At 42.9% G+C, this 19,992-nt stretch overlaps 2 protein-coding genes and 2 non-coding genes across 4 annotated transcripts; 1 reads left to right on the forward strand and 3 right to left on the reverse strand.

Annotated features, from left to right (window-relative positions):
* Positions 1–2,662: 2,662 nt before the first annotated feature.
* Positions 2,663–6,020, reverse strand: si:dkey-109j17.5 (zinc finger BED domain-containing protein 4). Its single transcript, XM_036530698.1, has 2 exons — positions 5,482–6,020; positions 2,663–4,438 (listed from the first exon to the last, which is right to left on the reverse strand). Exons 1-2 carry the CDS (start codon positions 5,629–5,631, stop codon positions 2,663–2,665), a joined length of 1,926 nt encoding a protein of 641 aa, XP_036386591.1. The 5' UTR covers positions 5,632–6,020.
* Positions 6,021–7,534: 1,514 nt separating this feature from the next.
* Positions 7,535–14,777, reverse strand: ccdc115 (coiled-coil domain containing 115). Its single transcript, XM_036531519.1, has 5 exons — positions 14,326–14,777; positions 12,962–13,065; positions 12,713–12,825; positions 12,187–12,375; positions 7,535–8,387 (listed from the first exon to the last, which is right to left on the reverse strand). The coding sequence occupies exons 1-5, from the start codon at positions 14,440–14,442 to the stop codon at positions 8,242–8,244; spliced, it is 669 nt and encodes a 222-aa protein (XP_036387412.1). The 5' UTR covers positions 14,443–14,777; the 3' UTR covers positions 7,535–8,241.
* Positions 14,778–15,063: 286 nt separating this feature from the next.
* Positions 15,064–15,135, reverse strand: trnae-uuc. The gene has a single exon. It is a non-coding gene; the product is annotated as a tRNA-Glu (tRNA).
* A 1,132-nt stretch (positions 15,136–16,267) lies between these two features.
* On the forward strand, positions 16,268–16,339 carry trnah-gug. Its single transcript has one exon. It is a non-coding gene; the product is annotated as a tRNA-His (tRNA).
* The last annotated feature ends 3,653 nt before the right edge of the window (positions 16,340–19,992 follow it).

Here is a 19,992-nt window from a genome sequence, read left to right on the forward strand (position 1 = left end):
ACCTTGATGTCCACTCAGATCTCCACTATTGAAATGAATCACACTCTTTAGCATGGGGGTGTTCTCAAATGATTCATGTATGAGCATCCCACATGTAGAGGAGAGTTTAAAAGGTGGAAATCTGAATCAGTTCCTCCTTAGTGCAAATCCTAGTATGTACAATGAATTATCATTGCCACATAACAGAAATTTAATTAACAGCTCTATGTCACTTTAAAATATTTAAACCCCAGTAGTTTGATAATACTGGATAATATGATTTTATAAATACCGTCAGTGTGAAAGTCACAACAAATACACTTGCTTTAAAATGTATATGCATCAAAATATATTCACTGGTCAGTTAATGGTAAACTGCCATCAACTTAAGAACTGCCTATGACAAGAAGTGGGGTTAGTGGTAGGCATAGCAAATGTCACCTCATTATATCTGCTTTGTTCATAGCTGCATATGAGCACAGAGCCTTCCGTCAGAAGAAGCCAGGGTATCTATGAGAGGTGGTGACCTATGATGTAAAAGCAACAAAACACTTCTCTTTGACTACCCAGAAGGTACCTGTCTTATTTGTGCCACATGTCCCAGAAAATAGTTCAGGCTCCTGGGAAATGTCCATAGGTTCCTTTGTGATCTTTGTGTAATACAGAGAAAGTAGACATACTGAACACACGTATTTTGTCCAAGAAATGTTAGTGACAGGGATATAGGGGGTATAATAAATATTTAGACAGTTTTATCTGTGCACCCGATAAACAAACATAGCACTAAATACTATGTCCCTTGAGTATATGTGGATTCCAAAACAAATTAAGAACAAATTGAGACCCGTTGTTTGCAGACCTGTATTGGCAGTTACTGGACTATAAATTTTCCTGTCAGATCAATGCAAGTAATGTAACAAATTGCGGTTAACGAAGAAAGATTACACAAACATGAGGAACACTTTCTGTGTATTTAATTGCAATCAGTAAAATTAAGCAGTGAGGTCTGTAATAGGCCTACATTTCAAGAGAGTATCAAGTCCTGTTTGGGCGCTACTTGTGTTCTTTGTTTAAAACGGTCAACCTGGTCCTCTGTATTGCCACAAGTTGTGTATGTGTTACTAATCTACTGGGTTGCCAGTAACCTGTAGCTTTCTTTGTTCTGCTGTCGATAGCCAAAACGTCTCTCCGGTGACAGAAAATGATGATACTGATAAGTTGAGAAGTCCACTCTGTTTGCCTTTTTTCACTGTAGCAGAGGTGACTGGAACAAAAGAGACTAAAAACTAGTAATTTTTATCAATGTGGTCTAGCCATGCCTGTATTGTAAACTGTGCAAGGAAGTAAGCCCAAGGAAAAAAACATGTTGAGAATGAAAACAGAGGAGCACAGACACAGCTAATGAAATCATCAGGATATGTTAGGCACGTACATGCCCCCTCGACAAATTCATGCATCATGGCCTTTTCCCATGATGGTATGAGTACTTGGACAAGCGTCAAAACCGTTTGATGACAGGTCAGTTTTAGACAAACCAAAGTATGCCTTGTTTATGTGGTCTCACAAGTCAGTCATATACTGATGTGTGAATACTGTGTTTAGCAATGGTTCAAAATGGTAACTGAATGGTTTTGAGAGGTATGTATTTCTGATATTCGTACTTCATACGTATTCATATTTCTGATGTGTTTGGAAAACGTTTCCGCTGAGATTGTATCTAGCCTCCAATCTCGACGCATACGTTAGAGCTAAGCCTATTTCATTTGACTGCTTTCAGATCAAACTTATCTTTGCTGAACTCCTCTGTTTCAAGTGAACTCTCTGATAAAACTCTGTTTTACAAATATAGAATCTTTGTTTCAAGGCAATATTTGAACCTGCTTAGCGTATAATGAAAAAGATGTTTGCATTGTCTATGTGGTGAGGCTGGGGCTGTTGACTCTAAGGACTTCTACTCGGAATGATCGAGCTTTGTATCCGCTAATTGCTGGTAGTCATCTCACTTCAATAAAGTTCATTTGGCTGTACTTATTTATCAACAAGTTGGGGTTCTGCCTGCAGACTGCTTAGACACTGCTTCCAATTAGACATGCACAATCCAACCTAGTCAACCTCTGACCCACCTATCTGCAGTACAAAGTGAAAATTAAGAAGAATTTTGATATTTATATAATGAATTTATAATTTTATCAGCCAGAGGGTCGCATATTTGTGAAGGGTATAACTGCAGAAATCCCATCAAATAGTGTTAATTTATTTGTGTGTTTTAACAATGATGGGGGTGAGGGGGGAGGTCTAAGGAACAGTAAGTCAGCATTTGAGAGATTAATTATGAACAGAGGTTGCAATAAAGTCTCCAAGCCAGTTAACTAGGTTTACAGTTACAACAGTCAAAAATCTAAACTACCAAAATGTTTAGTTGTTGTTTATAGTTATATGTATATAAATATATATATATATATATGCATTAACAGAAAAGACATTTCAGTGTGCCCCGGGACAGTTCTATACTGACTGATGTTACTACCTCAAGCTGAGTGAAGGTACATGTGAAGCAGCTGTGTTTCTGCCCATGAAAACGTAAAAAACTTTGAAGCTGTTTGCGCTGGGGGGCAGAGTGGGGGGGGGGGGTGTTATACAGCCATAAGATCAGTCATCATAGAAGCACCCCACAGTTCCACACCTAAGTCCACAGGAACCTGTAGTTAGCTTTTAAATAAATAAGAGTCTCCAAGTTCTTTGGTAGGAGTCTGCATCTCTCTGGCCTCAGTATCTTGCCCACAGTGTTGAATATTCTCTCCACTGGGGTGGTGGTGGCCGGGACGGTGAAAACCTTCTTGGCCACCTGGGAGAGCTGGGGGAAGTCGGTGGCCTTGCGCTTCCAGTAGTGCAGCGGGTCCTCGTCGGTGGGCTCCTCGTGCAGGTACGTGGCCAGCTCCTGCTCGATGCTCTTGGCCTGCGAGGCGGGCCGCTGCTTCATGAAGGAGAAGAGCTTGCTGCGCTTGGACGGGGGCGGCTGCGGCTCCTGGCTGGCCACCTGGGGGCTGCTGGCCTGCGTGTGCTTGGCCACCTCCTTCAGCAGCACCTGCCGGTGCCACTCGGTGTCGCTGCTCCAGGACAGCTTGAACTGCGGGTCCAGCGCGGTGGCTGTCACGTGCAGGGGGTCCTCCAGGATGCCGGCCAGCCTGCGGTCCAGAGACTGCGCCAGGCCCACCAGGATGCCCGTGCATTGGCGCGTGGCCGTCTCCGACAGGTGCTTGCGCAGGCCCAGCACGCAGGGCAGGGCCAGGCTGATGGACACGTGCTTGTCCCCCTGCACCATGTCCGTGGCCTCCTCGAAGGGCTCCAGCACCTCCACCAGCTCCCTGAGGACGGCCTTCTCGAAGCTGCTGAGCGTCAGGTCGTGCCGGTCCACGATGTCTTCCAGGAACTCGGCCGACTCCAGCATGCGGCGCACCGCCTTCAGCTGGGAGTTCCAGCGCCGCTCCCCGCCGCCCGGGCCCCTCTCGAGGGCGCCGCCCGTCCCGAACACCTGGCCCAGCTTCTCGGGCGCCACCGTGGCGGTGACGTAGTTGTAGAAGCAGGCGGCTTTGGTGAGCGCTATGGAGAGCTGCGGGGAGGACCGCAGGCCCTCCCGGACGCACATCCCCAGGGAGCGAGCGAAGCAGTCGATCCGGCACGGGCCGAAGCACAGGTCCAGGGAGTTGTCCCCCGTCTCGCCGCCCGCCGCCTCTTCACCTTCGCCGGTCCCCGCCTCCTCGTCGCTGCTGTCCTCCTCCTCCTCCTCCTCTTCCTCCCCGCCGTGTAGGCAGAAGCCGGGCAGGCGGAAAGCGGCCCTGCTCTCGGACGGGATTGGGTCGGCCACCACCCGGAACACCTTGCCCGTGATGCCGTGGGCGTGGGAGATCTCGTCGAACTCGGAAAGAACGCGCTGCGCCGTGCCGTGGCCCACCAGCGGGAGGCAGGCCAGCAGGGCCGACTTGATCTGCCAGTCTGCAGTGATGAAGTGGCAGGTGACTCCCAGGTAGCCGCCCCCGCTGCCGGCGGCCCCGCTCCTCCACAGGTCCAGCGTGACGCTGCAGGACTCGGCGGCGGTCAGCGCCTGCTTGGTGGCCAGCTGCACCTGGTAGGCGTAGCCCGGGAGCAGCTGCTGCTGGATGTAGTGGCGCGGCTCCGGCGTGTAGCGGGGCTCCAGCAGCTGCAGCAGCTCGCGGAAGCCCTCGTTCTCCACGATCTGCACCGCCTGCAGGTCCCGGATGATCATCTTGGCAATGGCCTCCGAGATCAGCACCTGACGAGGGTCGTTGCGGTCGAACTTGGCGATCCCTGCGCCGTGAGAGGACCTGGACGGTTCGGAACGCCCGGCACCAGTGAGGTGCTGGACCGTCCCAGAAGAGTAAGCCTCTCTCTTTACGTCTTTCTTCTTCACAAACTCATCGTACATGGCCTGATGTTTACGCTGCACGGGAAACAAAGCGGGGGGACAAAGTTTAGTTTTACATTGCAATCAGGTTGACATCAGAGGAAAATGCTGCTCTTGCTCCTCAGTGATAAGTACCTGTCATCTCTAATCACTAATTCAGATTTAGTTATGATGTGCCAAAACTTGCACAGGAATGTGGGTTGACATCCCTTATAAAAATATAGGACAAGTGATCTTGCTGTGGAAATTTTTTTTGGGTGTCTTTCTACTACTGCTGCCACTGTGTAATGCATTTCTTTTGAGGTGTACGTTGGCTACATGTGCGCACGCCACGTGAAGCCCATCGACTTTCGGGTATCAGAAACAGTACTAAATTAGACCTCAGGTATCTGTACCTGTAGTAGTTTACGTTCGGTAGAAGGACGACACATTTACACTCAAAGCAAACTTCATTTAAAGCCCTTCACTGAAGGAATACCAGGCAGACAAAGCCTAACTGACTGCATTTAAAAGTAAACGAAAGCACATCAAACATCAAAGGATTGTGCATACCACCGTAGCCAATTGCAGCTAGCTAAATCGCTTCGAACTTCGAAGTACTGTCCATCTTAAACATGAATTTCGATCATATCCCAAACATGCATTGACAATATGAGATCTGGCTGTTCAGAAATAATCTACAGAAAGGTATCATTTTTTCCTCCAGTTTAATTAAAAATTGATGTAACTGATACTGGGGAGGGCGCATTCGTATATGGCATTTCCTGGCTTTCGGTGCATCGGATGCATACAGAAATTAAGTTGCGTGTATCTGTAATGATGTGAGGTCGATTCGACCATGCTCAAGCAAGAGAGGGAGAGAGAGGGGAAAAAAATCAATATCAATCTATTTCCAACCACACACGACCCCCACACCCAGATAAACCTTTATTTACCCCGTTCTCGTATCCCGAATGCCCACACGCGCATAATTTGGGAACAATTTATGTGATTCCCGCTGGGTTTAAACCTCGATCGGGCTACAGATGGGTTATCAATCAGGCGATACAAATCCTAATTAATCCATCTAGCAGAATTACCTTTAGATGTGTGACGAAGTTGGATGTCACTGTCCGCTTCGCCTGAATCCTGGTTCCACAAGCCTTGCAGTTTGATTCGATCTTGCCATTTTCCCCCTCAAAGACAATATTGAAGTAATCCAGAATAGACACCCTCGAATTTGACGCCATCGACGGAGTTTTCAACCTTTACTCGGAAGTAAAAACAACTTTCTGTCGACTACAATTTGTGTGGTCCACAATTCCTTCGTTTTTCTCGTCCCCTCTCAACATGAAAGCGGAGAGGGTCTTCTTTATTTCATACGGGGATACAGCTTGCTAATTAGACGCAACAATAGAGTATTGAAAATGCAATAGCTCTTCGTCGCGATATCGCGTTCATATATGAAAAACGCCGTATTGTCGCTACCTCTGGTAGCGGTAGGCTAGATGAAAGTGTGGCAGCCGAAACGGGCTTAGCGCGTTTCGTCCTCACGGTTTCCACATCTGTCGCTAGCCTTGTGTATTTATTCAACGCGACTATTGTAGACCGTCGCCCCGTCCGCTTGCTGCCTGCCTCTGATTTGAGACCAGGAAGTAGACTGCAAACGTGTTCGGGATTTTCTTTCTCAGTTCGAGAATTTCCGTCACAATTCGGTTGTATTGAGCATCTTGGTATGGAACGTCACTGCCCGGGTTAATTCGAAAATAATTCTGTTGAAAAATATGAGTTATGCATTAATCACTCATAGTTCAAAAATAGCAATTCAATTCAACTGTAAATAGCCAGTGCTATTGAAGCAAGTGGATGTTTTTTGCGAAATATGTCAATTTTCAAGTGCTGTTTCATTCCTGAATTTGCTTTTGTGTTGTTTGCACAAATCAACATATTTATTGAGAAGCAATTTATATTTTATACAATTTAAGAAAAACATGTAGGCCTAGTGGTTTAGATGTTAATTAACATATATCCTGAAGATGGAGAGACTTGCAGAGGATAGCTTTTAATTACTATTCCATTATTCCATTACATTTCACTGCATGAACATCTTCATTATCAGTTAGTCTCAACAGACAATATTGCAGATGGGTCTGTAGTAGGTTTACCCTATATCCTGGAGGAGGAGAATGCGATTGGTGCAAAAATCCTGAGAAAATGCTCAGATGTCCTGTCCCTCGGGGTGAGGGTGCAGTCACTTCCATGAGGGAAAACTTATGAAATGAGCAAAAGAAGAAACAGTTAAGGCAAATGGTGTAAACTAAATTTAATCCAGTTGGAAAAATATAAATGAGTACAACAGTACATATAGTATATACTAATATGAATACTGGAAATGAAACAATATTCATTTAGGCCTGTTTATTAATTCAGTTTTCACGTTGGCCACTTTGGTTTTCCATAGTGTAGTTATTATGCAACAGTAAAATCAACATGTGAATTAATAAATTGAAATTTAACATTTAATCAATATCCATAATCCTTACATAAGGACCCTTCCTAAAAACAAACATACATCAGCATGTTATACAGATAGATAGATAGCTCTGCTTCCTTTAATAGTCTAAAGTCATCAGCTATTCAGCCATATATCCATCCAAATCTATATTCAACTACAGCATCACTAAGTTATGCTGTAGACATTCTTCTTCTGGAAGACAGCAGTTATAGAATACAAAAAAAAAAAAACAGAAAAGAATATGTGAATTTTACCGATTTTTTTACTGCCAACTCTTGGGATTATACATTACAATTGTGATGTGAAAAAACTAAAACTATCCAGTTTTAGATCAAATTATCATGTTTGTGTTTTATAGTGCTGCTACAGGTTTCTTCCACCACACAAACCCTCATTGTAATGACACAAAAAGACACGACAAGTGTTGTAGAGTTAAAAATGCGTGAGAGGCGAAGGTCCACCTCTACTGATATTTGGACAATAGGACAGTAGTTTCCATCAAGTAACACCCGCAAGACAGTTGAAAGAAGAAATAAATATCTTTATTAGATCAATACACACATGGGCTTTCACCAAACCTTTAACAATGATGTCATTCCACAAAATAACATTATACTCATAATGCAAAAACAGTGCCATATAAACCTGCATATTTGAAAGTAGCACACCTATCCTACAAAACAGACAAGTGAAATGGTATTAAATCATAGTAAAGTTGGCATTCATAACTAAACTAATAGCAACGCAAATTGACAAGAATGGGACAAGACTGCACCTCCTCGAACGTAATGGACCCAGGTCTGATCTCACCATGCGCTACACCATTGCAGCACAATGCCAATCCAGTCCATTTGGAAAACTTGATTCACATCATGGACCAGAGTTACACTGTGTTTTCTCTGCTTTCAGTGCTCGGTGAGTGTTTTTACTGATGCAGTTGTAGTCAGCCACATTCAGTAGGATGAAAACTTTGCTCATGTGTAGCTGAGATAATAGCAGGAATCACTACAACACTGCAATGATTAGTTGCACTGTTTCCATGTGTGACTTAAGAAGCGCACACAGGAGCTTGCTACTGTCTAATGGTTTGTTAAATAAGTATCTTCCATGAAGGAAATGACTGTGACACAAATCTGCTTGCAACAGATGGAGTTTAGAGGAGGTCAACATTTGTGTATCCTTGGGCAAAAAAAAGATATCGCAGACACAGTTTTGTCAAGAGGACTCTGGTCCGTATCAGCTACATGAATGAAGAGACACGTGTCTTCAGGAATGTCTGAGCTGTAGCCTCAGGGAACAAAGATGAGGGCGTTGTGATCAGTCTATGCAGCGTTTATGTGTCTGTCTAGCTGTCTGCCGGCTCATCTGCTTGTATGGGTGCTTTCCTCTCCACGAGGGCCATGCGCTTCTCCCCCATCAGGCTCTGCAGCTCCTTCCTGGTGGCCATGACCGCGCTCTGCAGGGTCGCGACCTCGGCTGATAGCTCGATCACTGCAGGGAAGAGGGACATGGTTGGCCAAACCCGATCGCCTTGATGCATGTACACGTACCAAACCTCCATCTGCAAAGGGCTGAGTTAATCAATTCTGGCCTCCCGCACTTTCTACACGTTTGCGTGCGATGTTTGGTTATTGTCCTGTCAGTTACCCCTGTGGTGAAAGCAGACTGTAGAAAGTTCACTCTATCCTGGGAAAGCAATGCCGTGGGACTGAACCAGGGATGTCCCATTTATAACACAGTCGGCCAAATTGAAACTGGGCACCCTTCTCCAGATATTTAAGTGCACTAAAAACTATATCGGATGACCCACAACCTACCCACAATCTTCGCTCTTGTCATAACTCTGCTTCTCTGCCTGACTGTTACTGACTGTGTGATGCCTTATTTTCTGTTCATATTGCCAGTGTTTTGAAATGTACCAGATGTAACATACTCCTCTGTTCTGGTCTAACCATTCTGATTAACTGAAATCAAATAATTGACACAGTAGAATTTTTTTTTTTTTTTGCTGTAAACTCTACCTACCTTGCTTGCTCCTCGACACCTTGATTGGATATTGGTGAACTATTAATACTGAAAATATATGACCACCCAGGAGTGAGACTGACAGATGCAGCCTGACAGAAATGCACTGTGAGGAATACAATAGTGACAGAGAAATGCTAATTATATAAATAAAAAAAACAAAAACAAATGACAGTGAAAAAGATGTACACTGACAGAAAAATGCTAATCACCCGGACAATAAACAAATTGCCAAGTCAATTATGCATTGTATTTCTTTTCACATGTGTATTGCATCTGATTTTTGCATGAATAATATGAATTTCGTTTATGTGTGTATTGTATTGAATTGTGGCACCATCTTTTTCTGTACAAATATGGAACTGTTTTAATTGCAACCGGGTATTGTATTTGGCTCCTGTGTATCTGCATATCTGTTTGCCCTGTGAGAACACAATTAAACTCAATGGCACTCTGCAGAGGAAGCAACATTTGGTCTGTGAACAGGCAGATGATAATTGTTTGCATTTTTTAAACTAAATGACTTCCTGATCGCTTTGATCCCAAACCATTCGTCTCGGCACTGGTGGAGAGGACACCCCAGTGTGCCACCGTGTTGCAGGGATGGCAGTGCTGATCGTCTTAACGATAGCACTGCTGTTGCCCGGGTTGCAAACGGGGCCAGGAGTGCTGTGTGACATCGTGGAGGAGGTAGGGGGGAATTCCCTCGAATTCTGTGAGTGAGCGCTCAACTTGTCAACAAACGTTCTGTGAACTTTGTGTCACGATCACGTTCCTCATGACTGGCTGTGCAGCTGTCAAGCAAAATTCTTTTCTTGTCTTACAAATGTCAGGCCCGCCTCTTAACGAGGTCATTCCCTTCCTTTGGATGTGGATTCATGAACACTACAAAAGATACCCTGGCCTTGCCACAGAACCTCAGATAGTGGACTGTGCCATGGTGCAGACTGCATCTCTGTATTCTATTGAAGCGAAAACTGTACCAGTGACAGATTAAGGAGGAAAGCTTGCAATGCAGACACCCGTGGTGGAAGAGTGACAAGGTTGAGCTCCGCGTGTGGCGGCAATACTGAGAAGAGCCTGCGAGCCCAGTGTGTGGGCCGGTTTTTAAAGCTGTGCATGTAGAGTGGACCGGCTGTGCCGCACGCCAGAAACTGACGCGAACAGGAGAAAGCCCTGAATGAAGGATGGAGCAAAAACAGAAAGAGGGCAAGCGCCGTGGTTTCCAAGGATAGACGCAAATGAAGATCCCTGGTGCTCAGACTCGATCCAGGTCGTCGAGACCGTAGCGTAGCTAATCTCTGACACTGCAACATAAACCAGCTGTAAAACTTCTCTGGCCCGAATTGGCTCCTCGTGTGCGGGCTGACAGGCACTCCCCCTCCTGCTCAGCCACGGCTGCCTGCGCGGACAGCTGAAGGATGTCAGTAACACCGCGCGCAACGTTAGCGAGGGCCAGCTTCATTTGTATGCTGACCGCAACTCTGTGCGCTGCGGCGTTTCCACAATCAATCTGGATGCCCTCCACCTGGAAACTGATTTTTATGCTTTTGACACCATTCGGCTTAGCCTAATCTATGCGCAGCAAAGCTTCCTTACACTGAGGAGAAAGCTCAAATCACAAAATCAACGTAAAACATGCTCAAAAGAAATTACACAAAAGTGGAGGAGATATGGGGTTATTAAGACTGACTGCTATAGTGCTGCATTCATAAAATGGAGTGACACATGCAAACTATGCTGTGTGCTTCGTTATATGCACATTACCATGTTTGGCCGGCCCTGAAATTGACATCATAATATTGGACATCCCTGACACTGAAAACACAAAATGTATCAACTCACCTTAATATTTATTAAAATCAAACGCATTTACACAGGCAGAACTGTTGCAGTACTGGTGGCAATGCATTATAAGTCAGGTTCTGGGAGCCACTATATGCAGCAAGGATGAAAATTAAGGTTTGTGACTTTAACGCTTAACTTCCTGCCAGGTCCGCTGAAGCCTTATATTGGTTTCACCTTTCTGATTTACATAATGGTTAATGGGAGAGCCTGTATTTGAAATGCTCAAAAGAACATCATTCAGAACAAATGGAAGTTTTTTTTTTTTCAAGAAACATCTGCCCAAGGTTTATGGCATTCTAACAACTCCTAGCTTAACTTTCAAATGAGAAAAAGGAGTTATTACAATGCAACCTAGTACAGCTATCATGACAAAGCCTCACTTAGGAAGAAACTTACTGTATACCTCTGGGATATGGGAAGGTCTGTATTGATTGTCTACAAACATACTCTACCCAGTGCAAAATCCAAGTAAGGATTATATACAAATTACATCATGTATTATCATGTACTATTTTTTCTTTAGTAATCAGACATGATCATCACCCCTGAGGGTTCAGGCATGAAGGAAACATGCAGGAAAGTAGTTGCAACACTGACACAATCTTCAGTGTAAATCTGAGACTGCAGTACCTGTCCATTTCTAGCATGTCAGACTTTTTTGATGAATCTGTTATCTACGTCCTATCTATGTTTAGATAACATCTTATTGTTATCTATGTTTCACAAGCCCAGATGTAGAAGACTGCCAACAGCTAAACATTAAAAACAATGATGTTCAATGTTCTAGAACAGCGTTTCTCAATCCTACTCTTGGATGCCCACTGTCTTGCATATCTTCTATCTATCCTTGCTGCTTGATTAAATCAGGTGTGCTCAGCTAATCAAAAGTGTCACTGATGAGTTCAGTCAGGTAGGTAGAGCAAGGATTGATAGAAGATATGCAGGACAGTGGGCCTCCAGGAGTAGGATTGAGAAACACTGTTCTAGAATGTTCTAGCGGTTAGAGAGGCCTGGAAAAAGTCAGAATGGAATCATGACGGGGGAGCCAGAGCAATGCACACGCTCAATAAAAGCAGATGATGAGGATCTTATTGGGCAAAAAAGGAATCTTTACCTAATTCATTGCAGAGAAGAAGTGAACAGATATGGCTGAATGACTTGGTAGGAACAGTGGATAATTCCATATTTTCCAAGGATGTATTGTCTATTTGAAAACCTCTTAGCAAACTAGCAAGACAACTGCAGGTTTGGCAAAATTGGCAGTAACAAATTTCCAATCTGCAATGGTTACACTAAAAGCACCCTGCTGTGTTTGCATTGCTACATGAAGAGAAACAACCATGAGGGAGGTAAAAAGATCTTGCCCATGGCCTTCATATGCTGACTGGCCTGGTTCACAAATCAGTAATGGTCTCACCTTTCTTGAAAGCCTGCTGAGCTTGCTTGAGACTTTGTGGGACCAAGATGCCGAACCAATTCAGTGGATCCTGGTGTTGGGGCTGTACTCTGTTTGGTCGACCGGAGTCCTCCTTCGAAACGGGTGATTCGGAAGCCACTGGTTTCTCCTTGGGGTCTTCTGTTTTAGCAGTCACTCTTCTCCTTAAACCTGTAACGAGTTAAATATATTACTATGCTAATATGTTTCCCCTTTGTTTTTTAAGCATGGTTTACAATAAGATACCACTTAGACCTGACCCAGGTAAATCGACTGCAAAGAAATTCCTGAGGGATTAAGCAAACCGGATACAATATAAAATACCAGGGCCACATTCACCCTTTCAAGTACAATAATAGTGAATGGACTGCCCCATGTGTGATGGCAAGATAGACGTGGTTCATTGGTATAACTTACCAGGCTTACCAGAGCTGTTATACTTTAAGGTCAGTTGATGATTGGAAAGCTTTGGAGGACTTCTCTGAACTGGCAAGAAAAATGTCTCTACCTTCCTCTTTGGGTCCAATCTCCTCTACTGGTCTAGGGTCCTTTTCGGAATCTTGGAGATTCTGCTGCTCCAGTCTTTCGGCATGGAACTCGGCTTCTCCGTTTTTCATAGTTCTGTTTGACAGATGGCCGTTAAGTCAGACCGATGGCCATCTTTCTCATTCCAGATTTATTTTTTTTTGGTCCATTCAACAGCAAAGGAAATTAGGCCTTCCTGTGACAGATTTAACCGGCAATCAAAATGTAGTACCTGGCATGAATGTAAACTCGTGGTTCTATCTCGCTTCCATACTGCAGAGCTGAGACTTGCTTGTTTCCCATGGCATATCGAGCTTTGGAGATCGAGAACCAGCCCTGTGGACACACACACATGCATCAAATCATTTTTAACATAACTGAGCGAACACACAGCCCTTTGCTGGCTGGTGATAAAACATTTACTCCAGTAACCTCCCCAGGTGTAAAGCCATCACGCTGTGGGTCATTAACAAACCAAAAGCTTCACCAATCTCCATCTCTCATGAGTGCCACTCTGTGGAAGAAGTTATTAAGATCACTGAACATCACTGAACATAAAAATACAATGCTGTGCATTCCATTTGCGTCTGTATACCTTAAAAAGTCTAGTCCCTACTGGCTGTACACAGACGAAGGGGATTAGAAAAATAATGCTTTCATTGACATTGTTGGCATTGAAATTTTAGGAATCTTTGAAGGCCGCGAATTTCCCTGAGGAAATGGAAAGAATTCATAGAGATTGACTCTCAGAAATTACTGACCTTCAATCTCAAGGCAGCCAACAATTTCCCCACTCCTATTTTTTCCCCTCAGAATGACAACTTGCTAATAGTTCAAGAATCTGAGCTGTTTTTGTTGGCAAGACATACAAATGGTGCTCCTGACAATTTGGGGAGGTGCATCTACAATGCAATCACTCTTAGCAGAGGTCAAACCGTGTGCCATACCTGTGACAACAATTTATCAGCCTTCCTGACCAGTGATCAAATTAAGGGTGTTTAAAATCCACTTACAAGCAATACTAAGTATTTTTACATATGCTGTGCATAGTCAGCTTTACATGTATTGCATACATAGCGCTAGAAATAATATAGACTACATAACTGAATTTGAAGGTCCAAAACTCATTTTAATTCCTTCTAGTTCGATAACAGTTTTTAATACTGCATTAGACTACATTAATTTATACATTGTATCCAGAGGTACTTACAAATACGCTGTTACATGGAAAAAGTGCCGTTGAAATGTTGACCCGTTCTTTCTAATCTTTGTTAACCAGTAATAATGTATTTATAACAAGCCCTTAAAATTATAGGTAATGTCAGTTCCATACCCAACATATCTAATTAACTTCCAACGACAAGCCAATGCTTAATTCTACCGAGCATGCGCAAGCAAGCTCGTTGCAATCGTGAAACGCCAGCAGCTAAAGGACTCTGGTAGCGTGTAGAACCAGCTACAATTACTCAACATTATCGTCATCAGAACTGTCAGTGTTGGTAATGTTACATGTTCCTGAAACTGAGCCTGTGAAGCACTATTTTGTGTTAAAAGGTGATGCAAGTTATAACAGCACGTAGTGATTCATAACGCTACCTGCTCAATGAGGGAGTTCAGTCTCTCCCTTTTCTCCTCAAGTAACTCCAACTGGTCCATGAAGTGTAGCAGACGCTCATCTAACCGTAACGAGGCCTCGTTCATTTCAACACCCATTTCTTCTTCTGAGACTTGCCGTTGGTCTTGCAAGGCAGCCTGCCGTTTTTTTACGATGAATATGTTGTTATATTAGTACTAACAGTAACTAAGCCTCGCTTTGTGAACGATTTAACGAGATAAGTAGTTAGCTATCTTGCTAATATTAGGTCGACGGTTAGCTCACAGTCTGTGGCAGCACCGGGTATCGTCAGGGTAGATGTGAAATACTCGCCAAGACGAAACAAATTAATTTTCAGTGTTAACTAAATATCGAAATTGTCTGCTGTATAATTCTGTCTGTTTACCACCACCCTGCTTGCATATCACGAACTCGAATATAGTTCCTCCTCTCTTCCTCATCATGTGACGACTCTTGTCAGCTGAATTCTTACTCAGCCAATGGGGTTCTGTAAATGGGTTGACCAAACCACAGATGCAGGGTGGCTAGATAGGTTGACACGTCAAATTCCGGGTGACAACTACCATGGGGGCTTGGGGGGTACCTGAATACCATCCTAATGATCATTTATACTAGATTATTATTTACGTTTTGTGTCACAGTAGTGATCAGAATATCAAAATTACTGGTTTCTCACAAGATACAACTGTAATGACAAAATTGTTGAACAAAAAGCTTCTTTCCCATACCGGGAGTCGAACCCGGGCCGCCTGGGTGAAAACCAGGAATCCTAACCGCTAGACCATATGGGAGAGACATGCATAGTTTATGTGTTAGAGTATATGAACAACGTTGATATAAACTACATACACTGGATATTATAACTTCTTTGCAACTTCCTTTGAATTATCATTTAAACATTCCAGTGACGATTATACAGGATATTGCTACGTACTAATTTGTGTCGAATGCGTACGCCTACACCTTAAACAAATGAGGTTGCTGCTTACTTAGCAACAGTGGCGGCTGGTGAGCTGGAAACAGGGGAAGCTGAAACTTTACCCTTATATCTATCATTACTTTCAACCTGTTCCCCTTTATCATCCTTGATTAACAATAAAATAAATAATTCACACAATAATTGACACCAATGCGTAAATGGAGTAAATGTTTATGCTCGCGAAACAGCGCAGATTGTCTGTAGTTTGTGTGCTATTGCGAAAGCTACAGCATGAGGTTGTTTAACAAGAATGGCAATTTGAACAATTAAGTGGCAAGTAATCCCAAATCTTTCTCTTAAATGTTTCACATTATAGCTTTCCTGTGTTACAAAATTCAAATTACAAAACGGAGCTAAATTTAGATCGATTTAAATTACTGAGAATAAATTTTTAGGTTAGGTTGAGTGCAATGAACAATAACGTTTAGACCACAGACCTCACAAAAGCTGTGATGTGTCATGAGCATTTAACGTAATTTAAATCGATAAATGCCATCCTTGTTAATTAAACAATCTCACGTTGTAGCTTTCGCAAGCACACAAACTACGGACAATCTGCGCTGTTTCGCGAGCATACTCATTTACTCCATCTACGCGATTGGTGTCAATTATTGTGTGAATTATTTGTTTTATTTTTAATCAAGGAAGATAAAGGGGAACAGGTTGAAAGTAATGATAGATTTATAGGTAAAGTTTCAGCTTCCCTGTTTCCAGCTCACCAGCCGCCACTGCTTAGCAATGATGTTTTAGTTACTGTTATCTTTACGAGGGCTTGTGCAAGAACAACTGGTTATGAGGTTGGACATTCTGAACTGTGTTCTTTTCTGCTGTTATTTTAGTATCATCATTTGTTCCACAAATACGGCAAACACAGAAAAACAAACTATGTACTACGCAGAGTCATAAGCTTTCCTGCCTGTGCTGCATGCACCGCTCAGTGGCTCGCCGTGATCGTATAGTGGTTAGTACTCTGCGTTGTGGCCGCAGCAACCCCGGTTCGAATCCGGGTCACGGCAGATAAAACACTGAGAAGGTTACTTTTTCATGACAGAATCTGATATCTCCTTTGTAATTTGCTTTGAAAAAGGGTACATTAAAACAAACGTCTCATGTCCAACGAATATAAAGTATTAACTAGAGAGGAAAATTTGAGGGAAATTTTAAGTTGGCTTGAAAAAACCCTTGCCCAGTAGTAGCTAAAACATGATAGGGGTGCCACCTACAGTCAGATGGAGATTTATTAAGGGAGTGTGACAGCATGCGATTAAGGCTAGAAGCGTGAGCTGTGCCAGATCAGTGAGAGCTGAAGGACGTGAGTTCCAAACTTAGGCCCATGTACAGTCTGTTGCAGCTGTTGTCGGCAACCTTTGCACAAGAGACTTGCTATACCTTGACAACAGTTTAGAACAATACATTATTTGTCAATGATTGTGCAAAACCTAACAGTATTATCAGGATAGAAAATTGCTTTGCCAAAACTCTGTCCTGATAATATCGCGAGATTGTCAATAGGCTACTGAAAATGCTAGTTATTAGTATTTAGTAATTATTATTTTGAAATTTAGCCTAGTGATTAGCATTTAGTAAATAGTATTGAAATTACTGTAAAACATATGTATAGACTCATTTTAAACTGTGATTGTGCTTCTTAAAAAAAGACTGCTGTTTCATTCATTTTGTCAACGTCCTGTAGTAGCATACCCTTTGTGCTGCCATAAATGTGAACGATATCTGGATTGATAAGGAAAACTAACTGCTAAAACTACATCAATGGGAGATCACCGCTGAAGGTCGGAGAGTGACCGATGATTACACTTTTATGTCTGGTGCAGAACTGTGACGTCGACTGCATGTCCATGTTAGTCAGTACTTACGTTTTCTGTAAAATCGTAAACATCTCAAAAATATTTTGCATATTCACACAAAAAGCACAGCGATCAACAAGCAACACAATCCCATAGTAGGATTGCCAACCGTCCCGTAAAATACGAAATCATCCCGTAATTGGAAACTAAAAGACGTGTTCCACATTGAACTGACTATTTTTGAGAATCAGTTCAGTGCTAATCTATGAGAGAGAAACATTACAGGTTAGACTATTAAGACAGGGCGATTTGTATGAGATAGAAGGAAACCCTGCTGCTCTCCATCAGCGTTGTCTGTCCACTACCCAGAGAATGATGACCAATGAGAAGCGCTGTCAGCGTTGCTGCGGCACGCCTGACAGCGCTGATGATTGAAATATTCTTTCATAATACCAGGTCTGTTTTATTCAAAAGTAGGGCTGGGCGATAAAACAATAACAGTAATTATCGCGATACAATTTTCCTCGATAGAAATATAACAAATGTTCGATAAATGTTCGATATAATTACTTTCAGTGCTTGCATGTCACAGAAATGAATCACGAACTGCCAGTCATGTCGCAGGAATAGAGGTATGCATTGCGCAAGTAAGGTAGCACGGTGAGAGGTATAAATTCCCACCAGCACGTGGTATTGTTTACACAGTGGCTGACAGGCTTTAAGTTGGAGCTGAATAAGCAAAATAAGCCAAATGAACGACACCTAAGAAAAAGCAGTGCCCATGATCAGCTCGAAGGACGAAGACTTCGTCGACAAGAAAGGTCACTCAACTTCAGTAGTCTGGAGATATTTTGGCTATTTACAATCTGACAAAAACAGAGCAGCATGCACTGCAAACTGCACCGAAGACATGTGCCATCAAAGACAGGCAACACCACAAACCTGTTTCATCATTTGAAACGATATCACCCATTAGAACATGCAGAAATTACAGTCCCAAATGAGTGTTGTTAATGGACCCTCCACAAGCACCAGGCCAGAACCCAGTGCAACAACCCTGCAGCAAACGATCGTATCAGCATTTTCCAGCACCGTGCCTTACGACAAAAAAACGAAAAGACACAAAGACGTCACAAATGCAATTGCGTAATGCATTGCAAAAGACATGCTTCCCATTAGCACTGTCGAAAATGAGGGATTCAAGAAGCTTATCAGAGTTCATCAAATGTAGTTTTTATATATATTGTTTTCCTTAAAACACAGTTCTGTTTTATTCTAAAGAATGAGAAAATAAAACTGTTGTAATCTGTTACACACATATACCTATCACTCAAAAATACAAAATTGATCAAATTCAGGTTTGTGTGTTTGCTTGTCTTAGTACATGGGCCTATAGATACACGTCTGGTAAATGACTGAAGCCATTGCAGTTTCCTTGATGTGATTATGTATGGTATGGACAGGACTTCTCACATAGGTCTACCACTTAAGGGAAATGCAGGTGTAAGACCCGTTATATTTGTTACAGGTCCACAGTCGTCGGAGCTCCTCAGTCCAACATCTTCCATCCCCTCCCCGGTTCCTTTTTTCATTTCAGGAAGTTGGCAACCCTATCCCATAGGACTACTTGCTGAAGGTATTGGCCAAGTGTCACAAGCGTAGCTGAAAAGCTGTAGGAGGCCTTACGTACAGAAAATCGGGTGGAATAATAGTAAGAAGAAGAAATAACTAGAGGAGGAAAGTCTAAGGACAAGCTTTAAGTTGTCTTGAAATAGGCTGGCATGATAGTTAGTAGATATCAGGGTTGCCAGCTTTTGCAACTCGAGATCGTCTGGCCTCAACAAGCACGCGATTTCAATGGCCGCAGCCAAAAGCTGGTCCATTTTGAGCCAGCCTGCCTGTTGTCGAACTACTTCGCAAGTTATGTGGCGAGCCAACTCGCAAGCTACGTACGTCATTCAACTCTTTTTCGGCTAATTATCTCACAAGCTCAGTCACTAGCGACTTAGAGCCAGTTTACACCTTAGCCAGCTAACGCGCTTGCTATCTAATGAGATAGCTAATTAGCTAAGTCGGTAGTGTGCTAGCTACCTAACAAATTCTGTTTTCAGCCAGCTGTCATGTTTGTTAGGCAGTTTAACTTTTAACAAAAGATCTGTGACCACATTGGCCGTGAGATTTCATAAAGGGGCGACAAAGCCTGCAGCAGACAACATTTTGGCGAGAGACGGTCTGTGGCAGATAGTGATAGCAGTCCGATTTTGACGTCAGCTGCACGTAAACATTCCACAATTCTCAAACGTTAAGATTCTACGTTCTGCCCACGTTAGTCAATGGGGAAAGTTCCCGCCGTAAAATTGCGATTTTATACAACAGGTTTTATATAACAGGTAAGCAAAATAATGGGAACACCAAATTAAATATTTTAAGTAACCAAACCATAGTTTAAAAGGAGTCCACATAGGTGTTTCACAGCAATATCAATACCAATTACCAATATGTTTCAACATTCAACATCTTTATGGAAATTCTAGAGGTCTAGTATGGAGTAGATTTCGCCTCCTTTATCTCTTAGAGAAATGGAGGCTTTCCTTCTTGGTATGATAGAATATCTTACTAGAAACAGTTCAAAAGTTGTATAACAATATAGCAAGGAGGGTTAACACTGTTTTAAGGCTTGTTTTGTTAACCCCCTCTATAATCAGCAGAACATAACTGAACAAATTAACCTGGATGTCAGTGTCGCAATCTGTTCATCACCTTTGGCAAAGCAATTTTCTTTCCTGATGATACTGTGAGGTTTTCCACAGTCATTGACATATAATGTATTGCACTAAGCTACCCAGCAGTTCAAGGAATATGTC

The sequence above is a fragment of the Megalops cyprinoides genome, chromosome 6, assembly GCF_013368585.1.
Source record: "Megalops cyprinoides isolate fMegCyp1 chromosome 6, fMegCyp1.pri, whole genome shotgun sequence".
NCBI classification, from domain to species: Eukaryota; Metazoa; Chordata; class Actinopteri; order Elopiformes; family Megalopidae; genus Megalops; species Megalops cyprinoides.